This window comes from Cetorhinus maximus, chromosome 26, assembly GCF_964194155.1.
Source record: "Cetorhinus maximus chromosome 26, sCetMax3.hap1.1, whole genome shotgun sequence".
Classification (NCBI taxonomy): Eukaryota; Metazoa; Chordata; class Chondrichthyes; order Lamniformes; family Cetorhinidae; genus Cetorhinus; species Cetorhinus maximus.
This window is the reverse complement of record NC_135904.1, coordinates 16,359,855-16,379,508: the sequence shown is the minus strand read 5'-3', so window position 1 is coordinate 16,379,508 and position 19,654 is coordinate 16,359,855. Positions and strand designations below refer to the sequence as shown.

The 19,654-nt window shown below is 40.0% G+C and overlaps 1 protein-coding gene across 3 annotated transcripts in view; it reads left to right on the top strand.

Annotated features, from left to right (window-relative positions):
- Window positions 1-313: 313 nt before the first annotated feature.
- The window catches only part of ap4e1 (adaptor related protein complex 4 subunit epsilon 1), a 51,616-nt gene continuing 32,275 nt past the window's right edge, over window positions 314-19,654 (top strand). For 2 of the 3 annotated variants that reach the window (XM_078530222.1, XM_078530224.1), the window contains exons 1-4: window positions 314-408; window positions 10,195-10,318; window positions 11,401-11,474; window positions 18,466-18,587. In XM_078530222.1, coding sequence (XP_078386348.1) covers window positions 352-408; window positions 10,195-10,318; window positions 11,401-11,474; window positions 18,466-18,587 — 377 coding nt within the window. In that variant the 5' untranslated portion in view covers window positions 314-351. The remainder of the gene's footprint in view (window positions 409-10,194; window positions 10,319-11,400; window positions 11,475-18,465; window positions 18,588-19,654) is intronic. The other variant, XM_078530225.1, reaches the window with a different exon arrangement.

The following is a 19,654-nucleotide window of genomic DNA, read 5'->3' as shown; positions in this document are numbered from 1 at the left end:
TATAGATTTTTGAACTCTTTGAAACAAATTTGTGAAATAATAATGGCCCTGAACAAGAATCGTACAGACTCGAAACATTAACTCTGTTTCCCCCTCCACAGATACTGCCAGACCTGCTGAGTTTTTCCAGCATTTCCTGTTTTTTTAAAAAAATGAAATAATAGTATCTTACCTGTCCTCATAAAGTTGTGTTGTGTGGATATATCTGCCTTTATGATTAGATTATGAATTGGACGAGTGCTCTAATTTTGTAAGTAAATAATGCAAATGTAAGTTGGAACTCATCATGTTTAAATGTTTCCTTTTGTATTAACAGTTAAATGATTCTGGTTTTAGGATGAGGAGAAATTGATGAAGAAGGAATTGGCTGCATTAAAAGAACAGGTCTCTGTTCCTACCACATCACTGGTAAGAATTCACCCTCTGAGGCAATAGATTAATTTCTCCTTTCTGTGACTACTTTATATGATGTGATTGTGACTTGGAGCTAGGTACAGCATCTTTTGTGCACGTTTTCATTTCATGGTCATAGTAAGGTGGTGTGAAGCAGATTCGCCAGTTACTTGGTCAACTATATTAAAAGTTTGCACTTTATTGTAGCATTTTAAAGAGCTATATTTATACATATCATTTTGGTTGAGAAATCTTAAGTAAAGAGGCATGGCCAATAAATGCAGGACACCACCAAGGTTGAAGAGATTGAAGATTTCAAAAGCTGCAGTTGAACATTGAACCAGTGTGTTCATATACAAATAAGACTTTAGCTGAAATGTTAACCTTGTATTTTATATTTTCAGCATTTTCTGTTTCTATGTCACATTTTGTGTATTGATCATGGACGAATACGTTAATGAACGTGGTATAGCGCGTTTCTCTTAAAACCCCTTGGATAGATTTCCACTTTTCATGTTTGAGACTGCCGTTTTTGTTAACCTGTTTTTCTTTTGAAGACCAGGTCATCGGCATTCCTTTTTCAGAAAAAAAAATCCACCTCCCATAATATTGCATTTAGGGACTTAAGATCAATCATCAGGTGAAATGGTGTTCAAGAACAAGGGATAACTGTACCACTCTAAGTAAATGTAATTTTTCTAAATTTCATAATAAATTTCTGTGCCCACGTTTACAATGAAAAATTATCTGTGTAAACTTGTCACATTGTAACTCAGCCCTCTTGCTGGTGGTGTCACTGAAGTGCACATTGGCATAAATTTGATTCGAATTTTATCAGCGAAAAGGCAACTGGCATCTGAGTTGAAGTGTGATCTGACAATTAAGTGAAACCTGCTCTGTTTAGCTAGTGGATGGATGGATCATTTAGTTTTCAGGACGTTTGGTTTATGTTAGTCTGTGGGCACTTAATATTTATTTTCACGTGGGGAATACAATAACATGTTTATATTTAGCCATATTTTTGAAGCTATACTTCAGAGCTAGGGAGAGAATAATCAGACAGTGCTTCCACTGTTGCCCCGACTAGAAATGAACAGCTGTTATGACGCGGCCGATGATGTGTGCCAGGCGGATCAAATCCACAAGGGAAACTTGATCATGTGGTCACAACAATTTTGCAATTTGTATTTTATTTTGAAATGTGTGCCCTGAAATTCAGTAGTAATAAGTCCAAGACTCTCGAGATTTTTTACAAAACTAAATTAAACATTTGTTAACAAAAGAAATGATTTTAAGCACGTACATATGTCTACAAATTACCACTATAATAACTCCTCAACCCCTAATTAATCTGGCTTCCAGTCACACCCCTGTTAAGGCAACAGTAAACAAAAAAATAGATTCCAGCCAGCTAACACAATACCCTGGACAGTAGAATTCAAAATGACTTTTCCTAGCTTTGGTTTCTGTACTGTTTCACGTACACTCCTGATAGATCTTACAATGCCTTTCTCTCTGATACATAGCCTCATCTCCTTTATACATGTTTCTCCCTTTTAATGCAAATTCCATTGTTCTCATATGTCTTTGGAACTTTACTTTTCTCAGTATAAATCTATTCATGGTGCTAATATTGGCAGTAACTTTTAGGTAAAAATAAACAGACTGCTTGGCCTAGCTTCTCTGGCTAGGTGTAATATCCTGCCGTCTCTTTGAAATTCAAACTATCCTGATTTATCTAAAAATGCAAATGCAAATTCTCCTCACCTCATATTCTAAAGCTTCAGCCATGTTTATGTATTTAGCATTTCAAACCTAGCTTCTTTTGATGAGTCAAAGCCTCCAGACCAGCTGTCTTCAATTCAATTAAACCCCTCTCTCTCTCACACTCACACACACACACACACACACACACACACAAACTAGCAAACCCTACTTTTACAATAAATCACAATATCCTGAGGATTATTATACATTCGTGACACACCCCTCCTTATGAGGAAATGAACTGTCGTAATTTAAAACGGCTTCATTTTCTTAACCCATCTTACACTACCTCCTATACTTATCTATATATTCACACTATTACATTACCAGATGCATGCATTAACATAATATATATACAAATCCTTGGTATCAACAGAAATCATTCCAGTCCAGATTTCAAATGCCCAATTTTTCCTTTGGGCTTTAAACTCTCGACAAGGCATCTGCAATTGGATTTTCTTGTCCAGCTACATGTATAATCTGTAGATTAAATGGTTGCAGTAATAAGCCTCATCTGAATAGCCTTGCACTTCGGTCTTGAAATTTGTCCAGAATCTTTAAAGGATTGTGGTCTGTATAAACAGTTGTTTCTGATAAATTGTTCACAACCTAAATCTCGAAATGCTGCAACACTAACACCAGTCTCAGAGTCTCCTTTTCGATCGTTGAATTTTTTTTTTATTCATTCACGGGATGAGGGCTTCGCTGGCTAGGTCAGCATTTATTGCCCATCCCCAGTTGCCCTTGAGAAGGTGGTGGTGAGCTGCCTTCTTGAACTGCTGCAGTCCATTTGGTGAAGGTACACCCACAGTGCTGTTAGGAAAGGAGTTCCAGGTTCTCGACCCAGCGACAGCGAAGGAACGGCAATATAGTTCCAAGTCAGGATGGTGAGTTACTTGGAGGGGAACCTCCAGCTGGTGATGTTCCCATGTATCTGCTGCCCTTGTCCTTCTAGGTGGTAGTGGTCGTGGGTTTGGAAGGTGCTGTCTAAGGAACCTTGGTGAATTCCTGCAGTGCATCTTGTAGATGGTATACACTGCTGCTACTGTGCGTCGGTGGTGGAGAGAGTGAATGTTTGTGGATGTGGTGCCAATCAAGCGGGCTTCTTTGTCCTAGATAGTGTCAAGCATCTTGAGTGTTGTTGGAGCTGCACTCATTCAGGCAAGTGGGGAGTATTCCATCACGCTCCAGACTTGTGCCTTGTAGATGGTGGACAGGCTTCGGGGAGTCAGGAGGTGAGTTACTTGTCATATGATTCATAGCCTCTGACCTGCTCTTGTAGCCACAGTATTTATATGGCTAGCCCAGTTCAGTTTCTGGTCAACGGTAACCCCTAGGCTGTTGATAGTGGGGGTTTTAGTGATGGTAATGCCACTGAACTTCAAGGGGCGATGGTTGGATTCTCTCTTGTTGGAGATGGTCATTGCCTGACACTTGTGTGGTGCGAATGTTACTTGCCACTTGTCAACCCAAGCCTGGACATCGTCCAGGCATTGCTGCATTTGGACATGGATTGCTTCAGTATCTGAGGATTCGCGAATGTTGTTGAATATTTTGCAATCATCAGCGAACATCCTCACTTCTGACCTTATGATGGAAGGAAGGTCATTGATGAAGCAGCTGAAGATGGTTGGGCCTAGGACACTACCCTGAGGAACTTCTGCAGTGATGTCCTGGAGCCGAGATGACTGATCTCCAACAACCACAACATCTTCCTTTGTGCTAGGTATGACTCCAACCAGCGGAGAGTTTTCCCCCTGATTCCCATTGACTCTAGTTTTGCTAGGGCTCCTTGATGCCACACTTGGCCAAATGCTACCTTGATGTCAAGGGCAGTCAATATCACCTCACCTTGGGAGTTCAGCTCTTTTATCCATGTTTGAACCAAGGCTGTAATGAGGTCAGGAGCTGAGTGGCCATGGCAGAACCCAAACTGGGCATCAGTGAGCAGTAAGCAAGTGCCGCTTGATAGCACTGTTGATGGAGAGTAGACTGATGGGGTGGTAATTGGCCAGGTTGGATTTGTCATTTTTGTGTATAGGACATACCTGAGCAATTTTCCACATAGCCGGGTAGATGCCAGTGTTGTAGCTGTACTGGAACAGCAGGTGCGGCAAGTTCTGGAGCACAAGTCTGCAGTACTATTGCCAGAATATTGTCAGGGTCCATAGCTGTTGCAGTATCCAGTGCCTTTAAATGTTTCTTGACATCACGTGGAGTGAATCGAATTGGCTGAAGACTGGCATCTGTGATGCTGAGGCCTCCGGAGGAAGCCGAGATGGATCATACATTTGGCACTTCTGGCCGAAGATTATTATGAATGCTTCAGCCTTATCTTTTGCACTGGTGTGCTCGGCTCCTCCATCATTGAGGATGGGGATATTTGAGGAGCCTCTTCCTCCACTGAGTTGTTTAATTGTCCACCACCATTCACGACAGGACGTGGCAACACTGCAGAGCTTAGATCTGATCCGTTGGTTGTGGGATCGCTTAGCCCTGTCTATCATTTGCTGCTTATGCTATTTGGCATGCAAGCAGTCCTGTGTTCTAGCTTCACCAGGTTGATATCTCATTTTTAGGTATGCCTGGTGCTGCTCCTGGAATGCCCTCCTGCACTCTTCATTGCACCAGGGTTGATCCCCTGGCTTGATGGTGATGGTAGCGTGGGGGATATGCCAGGCCATGAGGTTACAGATTGTGTTCGAGTGCAATTCTGCTGCTGCTGATGGCCCACAGCGCCTTATGGATGTTCAGTCTCGAATTGCTAGATCTGTTCAAAATCTATCCTATTTAGCATGGTGGTAGTGCCACACAGCACGATGGAGGGCACCCTCAATGTGAAGGCGGGACTTCGTCTCCGCAATGATTGACTGACTGACTGTGTGGTGGTCACTCCTACCAATACTGTCATGGACAGATGAATCTGCGGCAGGCAGGTTGGTGAGGATGAGGTCAAGTATGTTTTTCCCTTTTGTTGGTTCCCTCACCACCTGCCACAGACCCAGTCTAGCAGTTATGTCCTTTAAGACTTGGCCAGCTCGATCAGTAATGGTGCTACTGAGCCACTCTTGGTGATAGACATTGAAGTCCCACACCCAGAGTACATTCTGCGCCCATTTCACCCTCACTGCTTCCTCCAAGTGATGTTCAACATGAAGGAGCACTGATTCATCAATTGAGGGAGGGCGGGATGTGGTAATCAGCAGGAGGTTTCCCTGCCCATGTTTCACTTCCCTGAAAAATACCTATCGTTTCTCAATTCCAGTTTCTTCTTCTTGCGACAGTGCGGCCCCAATGCCTCTATCGCTTTCGTCTATGGCCAACTTAAATTGCTTGGCACAGTTGGGTGCTGCCAAAACTGGTGTCGTAAGCAATACAGTTTTTAAACTGTCAAATGCTTTCTGACACTCCTGTGTCCATTGAAACTTCTTGTTTTTTACTAGTACAGACAATGGAGCAACCACACTGTTAAAATTTGGTACAAATTTCCCACTTATACTCAGAAATCTCAAAACTTCTCGTTTTGTTGTATGCACAGGGAAATCCACGATAGGTTCAACTTTCACATCTTATGTAGCCACCTTACCATATCCAATGATATGGCCTAGATGTGTAACTTGTGCTTTTGCAAATTCACTTTTAGCCAAGTTCATTACCAAATTAGCTCCTTGTAGTTGACTAAATAATTCTTCAAAATGTTGTAAATGCTGCTCCCATGTTTGGCTGAAGACTACCAAGTTGTCAATATAAACAGCGCGATTGCTCAGTCCTGCAATTACTTTGTCAGTTTGAAATGTTACAGGTGCATTTTTCATGCCAAATAGCATGACTTTAAACTGATATTGGCTTTTGTGACGCCAGATGGACTAATCTCCTTTCTTCTCTCCGATAATGGTACTTGCCAATATCCTCTCAGCAAGTGAATCTTAGTGATAAACTTTGATTGGTCCACTTTCTCAATACAATCTTCCAACCGTGGTATAGGATATGAATCCGCTTTTGTTACTCTATTCACCTTTAGATAGTCCACACACAGTCTTTTGTGTTCCATCCTGCACAATGGGCGAACTTCAGTTACTGCAACTAGACTCAAGGATGTCATTTTGAAGCATGAATTCAATTTCTTTATGTACTTGTGCTACCTTTGCTGGATTTAATCTATAAGGATGTTGCCTTATCGAAGATGAAACTTCTACACTGACATCATGTGTAGCTAAATTTGTCCTCCCCAGCTTGTTCCCACAAATAGCTTTGTGTGACTGCAATAGCTTCTCCAAATCACTTTGACACTTGTCTGGGAGGTATCTCAATATTACATGTAAATTTTCAAGTACCCCCTCATTATCCAATTTAATTAGAGAAAAATCAATTTCAGAATCTTACATTTATACCTCGTTCTCCTTATTTACCACCACTAATACCTCCTTTTGGTCCTCTTCCACGTTAAAGCACTTTTTAAGTATATTCACATGGCACACCCTCTGCTTCTCCCTTCTATCTGGGGTATTTGTTAAATAATTCACTTCACTCAGTTTCTTTTCAATCCTGTAAGGTCCGCTAAACCTTGCATTTAACGAGTCACCCAGTACTAGTAACAGAACTTACACTTTTTCCCCAGCAACAAGACTACGAGCTATAGCTCCCCTGTCTGCCTTCACTTTCATTACTTGCTGTGATATCTTTAAATGTTCCCTAGCTAACTCTCATGCTCTGAAGTTTGATACATTATCCAGGAGAGTAGTTTCTGAATTTTGACCCACCAATTTCTCATGAATTAATTTCAGTGGTCCCCTTACCTCATGACTATAGACTAATTTGAAAGGACTAAATCCAGTCGATGCATTAGCAAATAACAAGAATGAAATTCCCCTTTCCTAATCCTGTGGATAATCCTGTCTATACACCCTCATCATAGATTTTAAAATTTGATGCCATCTTTCCAAAGCCCCTTGTGATTCAGGATGGTAAGTTGTTGCCTTAAACTGTTTTATCCCCAAACTGTTCATTACTTTCTTAAACAGCTGTGACATGAAATTTGAACCCTGATCTGACTCTTTCTTTTGGTAAATCATATCTTGTAAAAAATTTAGTCAACTCTTCCACAATTCTCTTTGTAAATTGTAATATTTCTCAAAGACATCGTTTCAGGAAACCTTGTAGACACAGCCATTATTGTCAGTAAGTACTGATTTCCCCTTTTAGTCTTAAGGAGGGGGTCCTACAAAATCAATCATACCCCTTGTGAAAGGTTCTTCAAATGCTGGAATTGGAATTAAAGGTGCTGGCTTAATCATTGCTTGTGGTTTTCCTATCACCTGACATGTGTGACATGTTCTACGGAATTTGACTACGTCTCTCTGAAATCCAGGCCAATAAAAATGTTTTTGTATTTTCACCTGTGTTTTTCTAATTCCTAAATGACCGCCCCCCCCCCCCCAACCCATTGGAATTTCATGAACTATTCTCAGGATCTCATTTCTATATCCAAATGGCATAACAATCTGATGGACTTCCCTCCAGCTTTCATCTGCTGAAACTTGTAACCGCCACCACTTTCTCATTAACACGTCACTCGTAACATTCTGGAATATATTCTGCCTCTGTTTCTGAGTAAACTGATATAACTGTTTTATTCCTGGATCCTTTTTCTATAACTCTACCAACTGCCTTGAGCTAGATACCTCAGCAGCATTATCCTCCATTCTTTCTTCCTGAACAACCTTATTAAAGACAGTGTCAGCTAATTGAATTTCAACACCTTCCCCTGCCTTTTAACTCCCTCTCCTTCCTGTGTCAACGTGTGAGCTTGTGATTTTGTTTCCACACAATCTGGAAACAACCCAGGATGCTCTTTCTGCAACACTTCTGTTGAAAACACCGCTACAGGCTGCTCAACTACCATAGGCATCACCCACACCTGTGATCCAGCTATATCATTATCTAAAATAAATTGAGCCCCTGCAATGGGCAATTTTTTCACTACTCCAACAATCACCTCACCTGTTTTCTAGTTACTCTTTAAATTTACCTTCCACAAGGGAATAGGTTTAGCATCTTCATGAACCCCACTTATTATCACCTGTTCCTGAAATACTCCCCCTGAACAACAAATATCACTATCCCACAACATTAAGGATTGACTAGCCCCTGTATCTCTTAAAATTTTAATATCTTTACCCACTCCACCCTGAACACATGGAAAGACTTCCCCTTCACATGCAAAATCTTTAAACATTTCTGCAACCTGCTCCTCAGAACTCCCTTGGGTAAATTATGAAACATTCCCACATCGTAACTTATCAATGCTTCTTCCTGTTTTACCTGTACACAAACCACTGGTTTTTCCTGTGCCAGAACCTCCGAACCCATAGTACTTTTCTTCCAGAACTTTTTTGCACCCCAATAATTCCAACAGATTTTCGCTGTAATTTCCAACACACTGACTTTGTGTGCCCAACTTTTATTACAATGCAAACACCTCAATTTTCGAGTGTCACTTCAGCCCTCAGCGCCTTCCTTTTTAGTCTGTGAAAAATTTCCTGGTAATTTCCACCTACTCCTCTTCCTTGACATGTAGCCTTCCTTTCCCCTTCCCACTTTCTATCCTTCTCCGTTTTAAAAGGGTGATGAAAAAAAGGTTTAGATTTATGAACTAACTCATAATCATCAACTATCTCTGCTGCTTGTCTTACTGTTTTAACACTCTGTTCCTCCATATGAGTTCTCATTACCGAAGGAATTGAATCGTTAAACTCTTCCAAAAGAATTATTTCTCTAAGAGCTGTTTCTGTTGTCTCTATCTTTAATGGCCCTATCCATCAGTCAAAATTACTTTGTTTTACTCTCTCAAACTCAATACAAGTTTTCCCAAGCTGTTTTCTTATATTCCTAAATTTCTGCCTATGTGCCTCAGTAACCAACTCATGTACACTCAAAATAGCCTTTTTTTTTAAACCACATCATAGTCCACTGACAATTTCTTCTGACAGTGAAGCATAAACCTCATGTGCTCTACCCATGAACCTAGATTGTAACAACAATGTTCAGTTTTCTTGTGGCCATTTCATCCGTTTAGCTATCTTAAATGAAATAAAGAATGCCTCCACATTTCTTTCCTCAAACTTCGGAAGAGCTTGCACAAATTTAAACATCTCCCACTGGGTTTCGAGTTAATGGTTTTTTTCATCATCAGAACTTTCCTCAGCATCTGATGTCTCTTTTTAAAAGATTTATAGATCTTAAAAAGATTCCAGCCAGTTAACACAATACCCTGGGCAGTAGAATTGAAAAAGGCTTTTCCCAGCTTTGGTTTCTGTACACAGCAGCTTAATGCACAACTACTGGAGGCTTTTCACACTCCTTTCTCTCTGACACACATCCTCTCCTCCCTTCTCCTTTATACATGTTTCTCCCTATTAATGCAAATTCCATTGTTCCCATATGTCTTTGGAACTTTGCTTTTCTCATAATATAAATCTATTCATGGTGCTAATATTGTCAGTAACCTTCAGGAAAAATAAACACACTGTTTGGCCTGGCTTCCCTGGCTGGGTGTAACATCCTACCATCTCTTTGAAATTTATACTACCCTGATTTATCTAAAAATGCAAATGCAAATTCTCCTCACCTCACATTCTAAAACTTCAGCCATGTTTACGTATTTAGCATTTCAAACTTGGCTTCTTTTGATGAGTTGAAGCCTCTAGATCGGCTGTCTCCAACTCAATTAAATCTCTCTCTCACCCAAAAACTATCCAAACCCCAGTTTAACCTACTTTTACAATAAATAACAACAGTATTATGAGAATTGTTATACTATCGTGACACAGAGTGGACATCGTTTGAAGACTGGAGCAAGCTTGGTGCAATGTCCCTGCAGGTGAATGGCTTACCAGCACTTACTGCCAAAGTTCACTTGTGAATAATGATTACTTGTGATGGACCAGTTAGTGAATATTGTCAGTAGAACCGATTCGTGACAAGGAGACATGTTTTGGAGGAGGAAAATAAACCTTTGCTCTATTCCTATTACAGAAGCAGATGCGCGAATGTTTGGTGCGACTCATCTACTGTGAAATGCTGGGGTACGAGGCCTCCTTTGGATACATTCATGCTATCAAACTAGCTCAACAGGGTAGTCTGATGGAAAAAAGAGTTGGTATGTTCCCTCCTCAAGAGCATTGATTAAGTAGATAACGTTTTAAATGTAAATAATATATTTAGCTCTCCTGGTGGCGTGGCCTAGGTATTTAAGCCTAATTACTGGTCTGTGGTCTGTTGATCTTAGTCATGTTGAGAGAATTGTACAATTAGCTGCATTATTTTCTGGATACAGAGAGGGAAATGGAGCAGAATTACTGATGTTTGTGATTTAATAACCTCTGTTAAGGTGCACATGTAGATGTCCAGCGAAGACTGGTTGAATTCAGTTGTAATCCCTCTCCATGATGAAATAATATGAAACCACTGTACTCTAGGTAATGCGGTAAGAATCATAGAATGGTTACAGCACAGAAGGAAGCCATTCGGCCCATCATGTCTGTGCTGGCTCCCTGCAAAAGCAATTCACCTAGTCCCACTCCCCTGTCTTTTCCCTGTAGCCCTGCAATTTTTTTAATCTTCAGATAAGTGCCTAATTCTCTCTTGAAAGACAAGATTGAATTTGCTTCCACCTCACTCTCAGACAGTATTCGGTACTAACCACTCAGAATTTGTGAATGGTTACCTGGGCACTGTACAATAAATAACATGGCAATATACTCCAAAGATAACTCTCTACCTTTTGGCAGGGACCTGTAACCTCTCCAATCTGAAATGCTTGGGACCAAGTCATTTCTGGATTTTGGAATTTTCTGAATTATAAAATGATTTTAGAATGCCTAACCAAAAATGTGTGAACCAGAAAACACCACCAATATAAATATTTACTTGAAATATAAAACAGTGGTTAAAGTTTAAAAGTGGTAATAAACTTGTTTTACTGATGCAAATATTGTATCTTCTATATTTCCGCTCCCACAATACTGTACTGAAATGATGCTAATGATCCTTGGGTCTGCTCAAAGGAATTTCTGGACAACTTGTGTTTCCAAACAATTTCCAGACTATCAAGGAGTAGGATTGAAGGTTTCACTGAAATATCTGCCCTGCTATCCTGAAATTCTGCAATGGGAATAAGGGTGGGAATTACACTGGAACTATTTGAGCATATTCCTGTTTACTTTTTTGTTTCTTTGCTAGGCTACTTGGCTGTTTCTCTGTTTCTAAATGAAAGCCATGAGCTGCTGCTTCTGCTTGTGAACACTGTTTTAAAGGTAAGGAGTGGTAGTATGTTGAATTTATAATCAATCCTAACTATTTCACAGAAAATGCTGTCTTGCATCAATCCTAGTTAATCTGCAAACTTTGCCTCCCCTTCGTTTTGTACTCTATAAACATTATCAACAAAGATTTAAATACTAATAAAGTTTGTTGCAGTTTTTGAATTTTGTGGTAATGCGGATCCATTTACGTCCCATTTTTGTAATTTATTTTTCTCAGCCCTATAAACCCTTATCCTAAAACAAAAATTGTCACCTTTTGCCTCAGGTTTCCTCTATCTTAATTTCTGACCCATACTGAGTTGGCAGAGCTCCTGGTTTGTGGGAACTGAATAAGTCATATAATGTTTTTATTGTAAGGAATCCTGTGATTTTTTTTTTTTAAAACTGGTGTTTTTGGGTGACTTTCCACAGTTTTATTCACTTTTGTTGAAAATCCCAAACCAAAGCATCAGGTATTAGTTATAATTATTCTGCGCCAGTTCTAAGACTACTTGAATTGTAACTCACTTCTCATGTTTATGAGTGAGTCATTGCAGCTGACTCTCAATAAATCAGCAGCTCCACAAGTATCAGCATCGAGCAGAAATAAAGATGAGGGAAACTCCAGCAAAAACATGCCTTTTTTTTCTTTCTTAAAAAAGGAGGCTAATAAGGCAGAGAGAAATAACTTAAAAGAATGACAAGTAAATGTTTCTGCATTACCGCGCCAAGGTGCTGCCACTCTGTGTTGGTAGTGGAAGTGGAAGGAGCGAGTGTTGAAGGTGGTGGATGGGGTCCCAATCAGTCCATTGCTTCGTCCTGGATGGTGTTGAACTTCTCGAGTGTTGTTGGGCCTGGATGAGTGAAGCTCGACACCATGCAGGACAAAACGGCCCGCTTGATCCTTCCACCACTTAAAAATCCACCCTCCATCATCAATGCACGGTGGCAGCAGTGTGTTCTAGCCACAAGATGCATTGCAGCAACTCAGCAAGGCTCCTTCGACAGGGCCTTCCAAATCCGCGACCGTTACCATCTAGAAGGACACAAGGGCAACAGATGCATGGGGACACCACCACCAGCAAATTCCCCTCCGAGCCACACGCCCTCCTGTCTTAGAACTATGTCGCCATTCCTCCAGTGTCGCTGGGGCAAAATCCTGGAATTCCCTTACTAACAGCACTGTGGGTGTTCCTATACCACATGGACTGCAGTTGTTCAAGAGGGTGGTTCACCACCACCTTCTCAAGGGCAATTAGGGATGGACAATAAATGCTGGCCAAGACAGCGACGCTCACATCCCATGAACAAATATTGTTACGACACTGTTGGTAAAGGCTGAGTTGTTTAAATCTCAGAGGGAAACTTGAACAACTGTCATAACCTATATTTTAAATTGGTATGTTTGAGATGCAGCTTTGAATTCAGGAATAAGACCACCAAGCCTCAAGGGTTTTTTATATAAAACTAAATTAATTATTTATTAAGTTAACAACAAACTAAACACACACATATCTACAAATTACTACCGCAATAATTTTAAAATAAATCCCCAAATTAATCACTCAGGTAAATCTTCACCAAGGCAACAGTAATCCATTGATTTTAAACAGACACCAGGCAAAGCACATTTGACCGTACAAATTCAAAATGAGGTTCCTTGCAATTTGGTTCCTTTGCAGACACAGTTGTAGGCTTACAGGCTGTTTAGACCTTAAATGCCTCTGACCTACACACAAACTCCTTTCTGTTTATACGCAGTTTTTCCTTTGAATGTAAATTTTCCATTATGTCCTAGGCTTTTAATGTCACATCTTCCAACAATAACATTTTCATCCCAGTAATTTTATCAGTAATATAGTCATACTTGGCGTCTCCCGGCTAGGTGCAAGATTTCACCCATTCCTTTGAATGGTTTATTCAACAAATGCAAATTTACACTTCACCTTCTCCTCCTTACGTTTATCTAATTAACATCTCAACCTACCATACATCAAAGCACCCAGACTAGCCGGCTTTAATCCTATTAACCCACACACAGACACACATCCTACTACAATTCCAATTTAAGAATAATTTCCAATAACATAGATATTAATATCTCTTCATGATATAAATACTGGATCATTCAAACAATGCACTCTATTAGCATTTAAATCTTTGATGATATGATACATCAGTGATTAGAACGCAACAGAAGTGAAGATGAAATAAAGGCAGATAATGTTGGAAATACTGGGGCCTGCCACCATCTGTGGAGAAAGAAACAGAGTTAAGGTTTCAGGTCGATGATCTTTCGAGAAGTGAAGATGAGTCATGTTAACTCTTACCACCTATTTGTTAGTGGTAAGAATACTAATATATCAAACTAAAGTGCAAAAAAAATTATAGGATGGTTACAGCACAGAAGGAGGCCATTTGGCCCATCGTGTTTGTGCTGGATCAATTCACCTGATGTCACCCCGCTGCCTTTTTCCCGTTGCCCTGCAAATTTTTTCTTTTCTGATAATGATCAGGAAGAAACCACTTAGTTCTGTTACATTTGTTGCTAGCAATCCTGTTTAATTCTCTGTTCCAAGAAACGGTTCACCAAGATTGTTGCTATGAACTTGAACGGGCGGGCTATCTGGTGTTGTAGTTAGAGCTTTGTTTTCTTAGTCTGGATGCCAGAGGAAATCATTTAATGGATAATGTTTTGAGACGAATGAGCTCTAGCCTTAAACCAATATATATCTAAGTTCCTTTGTGATCAGCCAAAGATGCCAAAATACTGTGCTTTTCGGTTGTTCTAAATCTGGAATCTGTGCTCAGTCTTTAAACATTACCAAAATCTATTGGATTATTTCTCCAACACTTCAATTGAGAAAACAAATTCAGCACCTGTAAAAAATAAAATGCTGTGATTACAGTGTTGTACAACCATCTGCTCATATACACTGCGGTCTGGTTTTTTTTTACACACAAATCCAATTTAGGAAAAGTAGGAGCTTAGCACTTTGTTCAAAGTAAAAATGTCCATCAGGTGATCTCGCAGCACAGAACAGGCTTTTTGCCTGTTGTTCCTGTAAAGGAGTTGGACTGTGTGTGTGAAAATCACCTGGGCTTGCCTGTCTGATGAGCAGCCTAGTGCCTCCAGTATTTGGTAATGAGTGTGTAGTGGTAAGTTGTAGTGGTATTGAACTTCCAAATCTGAGAAATTTGAGGAAATCCGAGGGAAGCTTGTAAGGAGAAGATTGTTACTGTGATCCTGCAAGAGAAAGTGTGCCAAGTTTTATCAGTTTTAATTAAGTAATTGTACTTTGAAGAAATGATGCATCTTTGTTTTTATATTTGCTGTTTTAATATGATGACATGTTTTTTTTTTTAAAAAAGTATTTCATTCTGTGCCATACTGTTGGTCTATTTGTAATGCTCAACACAGCATCACATGGGCATTGGGAGAAAATCTCCCCTGTGAGCAGTGTGTCCTAAAATTATAAGCACGTTTGCTATTTTGTTAAATATAACACAGAAGAAATCCCCCCCCCTTGGAATTAAATTTTTTTAAAAAACCCATTCAATTGAATGAACTTCGAATATCATCTCCACAGTTGTTACCTACCCGTCCCAATTACAGTTTAATAGCAGCTAAGAATTTTACTTGACAATTAGGATTTTTTTTTGTTTTAAAGAAAATTGTATTTTTGTAGGTTTGTCATTAGCTGGCTTAAAGAAAATCAATCTCGAGGGTGTTGGAGGGAAGGGCATTAATGCACCGGCCTGCTGTGCCTCAGTGAAAGGCTGTGTGTCCACCTGTGTGTTTCTCATGTTAAGCTACTACTCCTATCCAGATTGTCAGGGTGGCACTGAATGCAGGTGAGGGTCTTCCCAAGACTATCCCAGGAAGGAAATGTTTAAAGAAAGTGAGTGCATATTGCCTCTTGCCCATACGTATTGCCTTCTTGGTCCTCTTAGCAATTGATTAGAGTGGCAGGGATCTAGGAGTGGCCATCCTCCTGAGGTGGGGAGTTTGCAAAGTTGCCAGGGAAGAGAAATCAAATATAAAATTTTTTAAAAGGCTCTTAAATCTCATTCACATTGGACAGCAACTGTAATCTTTTGACCCGAATGAGACCCTTAATTCATTGCAAGCATTAATGATTGCAAAACTTAGGGGTAATTTTAACTCTGTGTTAAAGGGAAATATCAATTCAGTTACCAGTCACCCCTCCTCCTTTATATCTCATGAAGATCTGGAGAAATGTATAATAGATGACCGAAATGACATCGGTCTTTTACATCCTAAGTTTCAAAAAATTCTTTACCATCCAGAGTTTAAGATTAGTGATTTTACAGGGCGGCTACCATGAACTAATCAAGATACCTCATAAATCTGCTTTGATCCCACACAGAAAGACTGATTGTCGATGACAGAAAATGGTTGAGCACAGCATTTTGTGATAGGGAATTAGGTTTGTAACATGTTATTTGGAAGTGCTCTGTAGACAGTGCATTTGGGAGAAATAAGCAATTGGCCAAACAGTAGCTGTTAATAAGTTAATTAGTTGGCAAACTTAAATGTGGTTCATAAAATATAGCTTCAACAATTGAAAGTTGAGTAATTAGTAATGCCTAGCATCATTGTAAATGGTTAAATTTTATGTATTACAAAAGTGATATTCAGAATAAATTATTTATCAGATTTGGAGCATGTGAATATATCAAGCTGATGTATGCGTACAGGCAAAATAATTTGAAATTCTTTTAAACCTTTTTTATTCATACGTTAAACACTGGTTCATTATATGTCTGGAATATTAATGCAGGAATAATGTGCTTTGTGTGTCAAAGCAGTGATGAACATTTGCTTTACAGCAGTACTTATTGGCATTTGGAATGGTGCTGCTTTTGTTCACTTTCATGTTGCCTGCACAGTATTCCATAAGTGACAAAACAACATTTTGGTACATCTGCTTGTTTATATCCTGTCAAAATCGAGTTTAAAACCTATCTCAGGTTTTATTCAACAACCCAACAACCCCCAAACCTCCTTTGGATTGGTGTCAATTACTGTCTGATTATACTTATGTGAAGTGCATTGAGTTGCTTTGCCTATGTTAAAAACACTATAAAAACAGCATTTATATAACACCTCTTATGTAATAAAGCGTTGCAAGGCACTTCACAGGGACATTATTAAACAAAATATGACACCAAGCTACATAAGGAGAATTAGGTCAAATGACCAAAAGCTTGGTCATTTTTAAGGAAAGTCTTAAAGGTGGAAAGTGAGGTGGAGTGGTGCAGGGAAGGAATTCCAGAGCTCTAGGGCCTAGGCTGTTGGAGACGTGGCCACCAATGGTAGAGCAATTACAATGCACAAGAGGCCAGAATTAGATGAATGCAGATACCTTGGAGGGTTGTGGGGCTGGAGGAGATTACAGAGATAGGGAGGGGCGAGGCCAAGGGATTTTGAAAACAAGGATGAGAATTTTAAAGTCAAGATGTTGCTTGGATCAGGAACCAATGTAGGACAGAGAACACAGGATTGATAGGGGATTGGGACTTGCAGAAAGACACGGGCAGCAGAATTTTTGATGACCTCAGGTTCACACAGTATAGAATGTGGAAGACCAGGCGGCAGGAGTGTGTTGGAAGTCAAGTCTGGCTGCAACAAAGGCATGAATGACAGTTTCAGCAGCTATGAGCTGTGACGGGAAGAGGGAATGGAGTTTGGAGCAGGGACTGAAAACAGTGGCTTCAGTCTTTCCAACGATTAATTGGAGGAAGTTCCTGCTCATTCAGTACTGGATGTTGGATTAGTAGTCTGATAATTTAGCAACAGTGGAGGGGTCTAGAAAGGTGACATGTATGTGCTTAAAACCATTTCTCTTACTAATAAATGTTTAATCTAGTTTTGTAAAAACCTATAAGGCTCGATGGTCTTATTACTACTGAATTCAAAGCCCGCATCTCTCAACATACAAATTGAAAAACAAGTTGTGGCAGTTGTTTCAAGTTCTGATTTGAACAGCTCAGCATTTACCATCGGCAGTGCCATAACACTGAATGTCAATTGGCTGGATTGAATTTGTCCTGCATTTTGTGAACAGGACATAACTGGGCAATTTTCAACATTGTTGATTAGTTGCTAGTGTTGTAGCTGTAGTGGAACAGCTTATCTAGGGCCACGGCTAGTTCTGGAGCAAAGTGTTCAATACTGTAGCTGGGATGTTGTCATGGTCTGTAGCTTTTGCTGTATCCAGTGCCTTTAGCCATTTCTTGGTGTCATGTGGAGTGAATTGAATTGGCTAAAGGCTGGCATCTGTGATGCTAGGGACCTCAGGAGGTGGCCGAGATGGATTATCCACTTGGCACTTCTGGCTGAAGATGGTTGCAGATGCTTCAGCCTTGTCTTTTGTACTGATGTTCTTGACTTCCACATCAACAGTGGTTTTATAATTTTATTTTGAATGCATTATTTAGAAGAAAGTGTTGGTTTCACAGTGAGCGGGAGGGCTAAAATAAAATTGAGTGAATAAGGAATGAATTTTTCTTGGTACACCAACTCTTGCCATGTTACTTGAACAAAATCTGTTGGGTTAAAGCATAAGTAACAGATGTCACTTTAAGGGTGACAATATGGGTGGGAGAGTGGGACTAGCTGAGTTCTTGCAGAGAGCCTGCACAGATGCATTGGGCTGAATCGCCTGCTTCTGTCCCAGGATTTCCACGCACTCTGGATGAACTGTTTCTGTTAGAAGTAACATATTGCTGAAAATTTCTGTATATTGGTGGGTTGAATAATAAAACACTTTTTTAATGTATGTGTGGAAGATCAGCCATGATCTCATTAAATGGCAGAGCAGGTTCAAGGGGCCGTATGGTCTTCTCCTATTTCTTATGCACTTATGTTAATGCAACTTGTCTGCCTGTGTACATGAGAACATCCAGCTTTTGCATATGAAACTCCGATTTGCACTACTGCTGACTTTAATTCTGGAAACTCTTGTTCTAACTTCAGGATCTGCAGAGCACTAACCTTCTCGAGGTGTGCATGGCTCTGACTGTTGCCAGCCAGCTTTTTCCACCTGATATGATCCCTGCAGTTCTTCCTTTGGTTGAAGAGAAACTTCAGCACTCTAAGTAAGGGAATATAAAGAAAGGTTATTATAAAATGGCAACATTTAGTCATCTAGCCAGGGTTGTGTATTGCACTTTGTGTTTTTTACTGGATTCACTAACATTTTCATTGGAATGGGAGAAGATTCGCACTGTTTGCTGTGCATAATAACATGATGAGTTCTTTATCATACTTAGCACTTTGCTATAAATAGGTAACAAGAAATCTTCCTGCACCACCCCCCCACCCCCCAGCCCCCCAACCACCATACCAACTGGCAAGCTTGGAGAGAAGTTTAAAATAGTCCTAACTTGCCAGTCAGTATAAGCAAAGAAAAACCCCAAACATTCAATGGTTGGAAAATGCTACATTCTCTCACTGGATAATGTTGAGCAGCCTGCAGCACCCCAACCTGCACACACTCCTGAGGAGTGTCATTGCGGCTCTACAGCAGGGCTTTCTCTATTGGCTGAACATAGTGATGTAATTTAATTGAAATTGAAACTGCCTAAAATTCTGGTTTAAAATTGCAACATACTGTAAACAAACTAACTTGGGAAGAAGTAAAATATCTGAAAATAGCACATAAAGGTATTTTCATTCCATAATCACCAGTACCAGAGTGTGATATTCTATTAAAAATTAAATTCCCGGGTAGTGTGTATGCTTCACGTGGAATCCATTTACTATTCTTAAACAGCTACTATACTGAGTTTAGAGGGCTGTGATATAGTTGGTTCACGACATGCATCTCGAGTTACTGGTGGCTCTGCCACCTGGAAAATTCCTATCTTTTCTTACTGTGTCCACTTGTTAGCTAGATTTGCAAATCTGGCAATTAGAGGCTGGGATTGGCAGCAGCACTCAAACCAATGGCACTAATATCCCAGCAAGGCAGGTATAAAGATAGCTTTAGAGTTTAGTGAAGTATTGGGCGTGAAGCACTGGCAGTTTCCACTAACTCCTTTCCCGAAACAAAAACACTGAAGTTTGAGAATTGTTTAAGTTTACTGTTCTCATGCACAGGATTAGTGTCTTAATTGACTTGATCTAGATCCAGCATATCTGTGCTGTTTTGCATTTGATGCTA